This window comes from Lepidothrix coronata, unplaced genomic scaffold (assembly GCF_001604755.1).
Source record: "Lepidothrix coronata isolate B3197 unplaced genomic scaffold, Lepidothrix_coronata-1.0 Scaffold413, whole genome shotgun sequence".
Taxonomy (NCBI): domain Eukaryota; kingdom Metazoa; phylum Chordata; class Aves; order Passeriformes; family Pipridae; genus Lepidothrix; species Lepidothrix coronata.
In genome coordinates this window covers 16,223-19,211 of record NW_016690593.1, presented here as the reverse complement: position 1 = coordinate 19,211, position 2,989 = coordinate 16,223, and the positions used below count along the sequence as shown (strand labels likewise).

At 68.4% G+C, this 2,989-nt stretch overlaps 1 protein-coding gene across 1 annotated transcript in view; it reads left to right on the top strand.

Annotated features, from left to right (window-relative positions):
- The window catches only part of AMPD2 (adenosine monophosphate deaminase 2), a 20,848-nt gene that overhangs the window by 1,778 nt on the left and 16,081 nt on the right, over window positions 1–2,989 (top strand). Inside the window, exons 2-4 of the mRNA XM_017839434.1 lie at window positions 758–888; window positions 1,541–1,671; window positions 1,898–1,966. Of these exons, the coding sequence (XP_017694923.1) occupies window positions 758–888; window positions 1,541–1,671; window positions 1,898–1,966 (331 nt within the window). The remainder of the gene's footprint in view (window positions 1–757; window positions 889–1,540; window positions 1,672–1,897; window positions 1,967–2,989) is intronic.

Below are 2,989 nucleotides of genomic sequence, written 5' to 3'. Positions count from 1 at the left end.
AGGGACAGCAGTGCCATCCCCGGGTGGCACAAGCCCCGCACTGGGTGACACCGGGGGGAGTCTCCCCAGCCCCCCAGACTCCCCGGGGGGAGTCTCTCCACCCCCTCCCGTGGCGGTGATGCCAGGACCCAAACGGGGGGAGAGGGTCCTTTGGGGGATCCCCCCCAGGCTGTACGGGGGGGGGGTCTTATTGGTGGCCCCAGTTTAACCAGTAGGGCCTGATTTCCAGTGCCCACCGGGAGGGGTCTGGGGTGGGTTTGAGGGGTGCACAGGGGGGTGTTGGCACACGGGGGGTGGTCCCTGGGCACCCCCCCAGCCCGGTGGGAGCAGGGGGTGCTGAGGGGGGGTTGGGGGTGCCCAAAGCAGTTTGGGGGTGCCCCCCCATAGTGGGAAGGGTGGGGAAGGTGAAGGGGGGGAGGGGGGCAGTGGGAGTACCCCAGGGTAGTGCCCCCCCCCTCCCGCGGGGCTCCTGCCCCCATCCCAAGCCCCTCCCTCACTGCTGCTCCTTCCCACCCCACAGGGCTCCAGCAGCCCCCAATGCCCGGGGAGGGGGGGGCAGAGTGGGGGTCCCTTCTGCCCTGGAGCTCCATTTCCCCGGGGGGGGTCTCGGGGGGGTCCCTCCTGCCCTGGAGCTCAGTTTCCCCCTCCCCCCCTTGGGAAGCACATCCCGGTCCGTGCCGGGGGGGAGGGGCCGAGGAGCCCCCCCAGCCCGGGGGGGGGGTCCTGCCCCCCCGGCTGAGCCCCCCCCTCTCTGCAGAACTGCGGGGGGGGTCGGCAGCGCGGCCCCTGCAGTCGGCCCGGTCCCTGCCCGGGACCCCCCACCTCCTGAAGCACTTCCCGGTGGATCTGAGGACTTCCATGGACGGCAAATACAAGGAGATCGCTGAGGTGGGTCCTGGCGCTGCCCCCCACGGCACGGGGGGGTCTCCCCTCCGTCCTTCCTCCCCCCACACCTCCCCCCACACCTCCCCCACCCTTCCTGCCTCCCCCTTTCCAGGGAACCTTCCCAGCCTGGCTCCGGGTGCTGAGACCGGGCACAGCTCATAGCAGGGATGGGCTCGGCACAGCTCATGGCAGGGCTGAGACTGGGCACAGCTCATGGCAGGGATGGGCCTGGCAGGGCTGAGACTGGGCACAGCTCGTGGCAGGGACGAGCCTGGCACAGCTCGTGGCAGGGGTGTCCCCAGGAGCTGTGCTGGCACTGGCACAGCTCGTGGCAGGGATGGCAGTGACAGCTGGTGACAGGGCTGTCCCCTGGAGCCGTGCTGGCCTTGGCAGGGCTGTCCCTGTCCCCCTTGGTGACAGTGCTGTCCCCAGGATCTGTGCTGTCCCTCTCCCCGTGGTGACAGGGCTGTCCCCAGGAGCTGTTCTGGCCCTGGCAGTGCCCCTAGCCGGGCTGTCCAAGCTCCTTGGTGACATTGGTGTCCCCAAGAGCTCTTCTGGCCCTGGTAGGGCTGTCCCTGTCCCCCTGGTGACAGTGCTGTCCCCAGGGGCTGTGCTGTCCCTGTCCCTGTCCCCCTGGTGACAGTGCTGTCCCCAGGAGCTGTTCTGCCGCTCGCTGGCAGAGAACGAGATGCGGACGGCGCCGTACGAGTTCCCCGAGGAGAGCCCGATCGAGCAGCTGGAGGAGCGGCGGCAGCGCCTGGAGCGCCAGATCAGCCAGGACGTCAAGTGAGCGCGGGGGTCCCGGCCCGGGGGGTCGGGGGTGATGTCCCCGCGGGGGTGGGTGCTCCGCGCTGTGTCCCCTCCCCGTGGGTGTGTCGCTGGTGTCCCCTCCCTCCCCGTGAGCTCCTGGCCGGGTTCCGTGTGTGCTCTCGGGGGGTTTGTGGCATTAACGGGGTGTTTTCTCTCCCCGGCCCCCCCCCGTCTCTGTGTCCCCCCTCCCCTCCCCCGCCAGACTTGAGCCCGACATTTTGCTCAGAGCCAAACAGGACTTCCTGAAAATTGACAGTGCCGCCGACCTACAGTGAGTGTGCGGCCCGGGGACACCCCGGGGACACCCCGGGGACACCCCGGGGACATGGGGGGCTCTGGGGACCCCCCGGCCCCGCCCCTGCCCCGCCCCCCTGCCCAGAGCCCAGGGGTCTGTCCCCCCCCTTGCTGGCACCGAGGGACCCCCCACCCCGGGGAGGGGTCATGGGGGAGCTGGGGCAGCCCCGGCCCCCCGTGCTGGCCTGTCCCCCACCCCGGGGTCCAGCTGTGTGTCCCCTCCCTCCTGTCTCCGCTTTGGGGTCACGTCTGTCACGAGTTGGTTCGTCCTCTGTCCCTCTGTCCCTCTGTCCCCCCCCACTGCTCGTTGTGCTCGACGGGGCTGGGGGGGGACACGGAGGGACATGGGGTGGGGACAGATGTGCACACTGGACATGGGGGACACAGGGCGGGGACAGATGTGGCACTGGACATGAGGACATGGGAAGGGGACACGTGTCACTGGACACTGGGATACTGGGATGGGGACAGATGTGGCACTAGACATGGGGATGTCAGGATGGGGACACACTTGTCACTGGACACCAGGACACCAGGATGGGGACACATGTGTGACTGGACATGTGGCCATGGGATGGGGACACGTGTGGCACTGGGCATGGGATGGGGACAAACCTGTCACTGGGCGTGGGGACATCGGGGTGGGGTCAGACCCTGTCACTGAATACTGGGAGCACTGGGATGGGGACAGACCTGTCCCTGGACACAGGATGGGGACAAACCTGTCACTGGACATTGGGATGGGGACAGACCTGTCACTGGATACTGGGAGCACTGGGATGGGGACAGACCTGTCACTGGACATTGGGTTGGGATAGACCTGTCACTGGACACGGGGACATCGGGATGGGGACACGTGTGTGCCTGGACGTGGGGACATGGGATGGGGACACGTGTGTCACTGGGCATGGGGACACCGGGATGAGGACAGATGTGGCACTGGGATGGGGACAGACCCTGTCACTGGACACTGGGACACTGGGACACTGGGACACTGGGA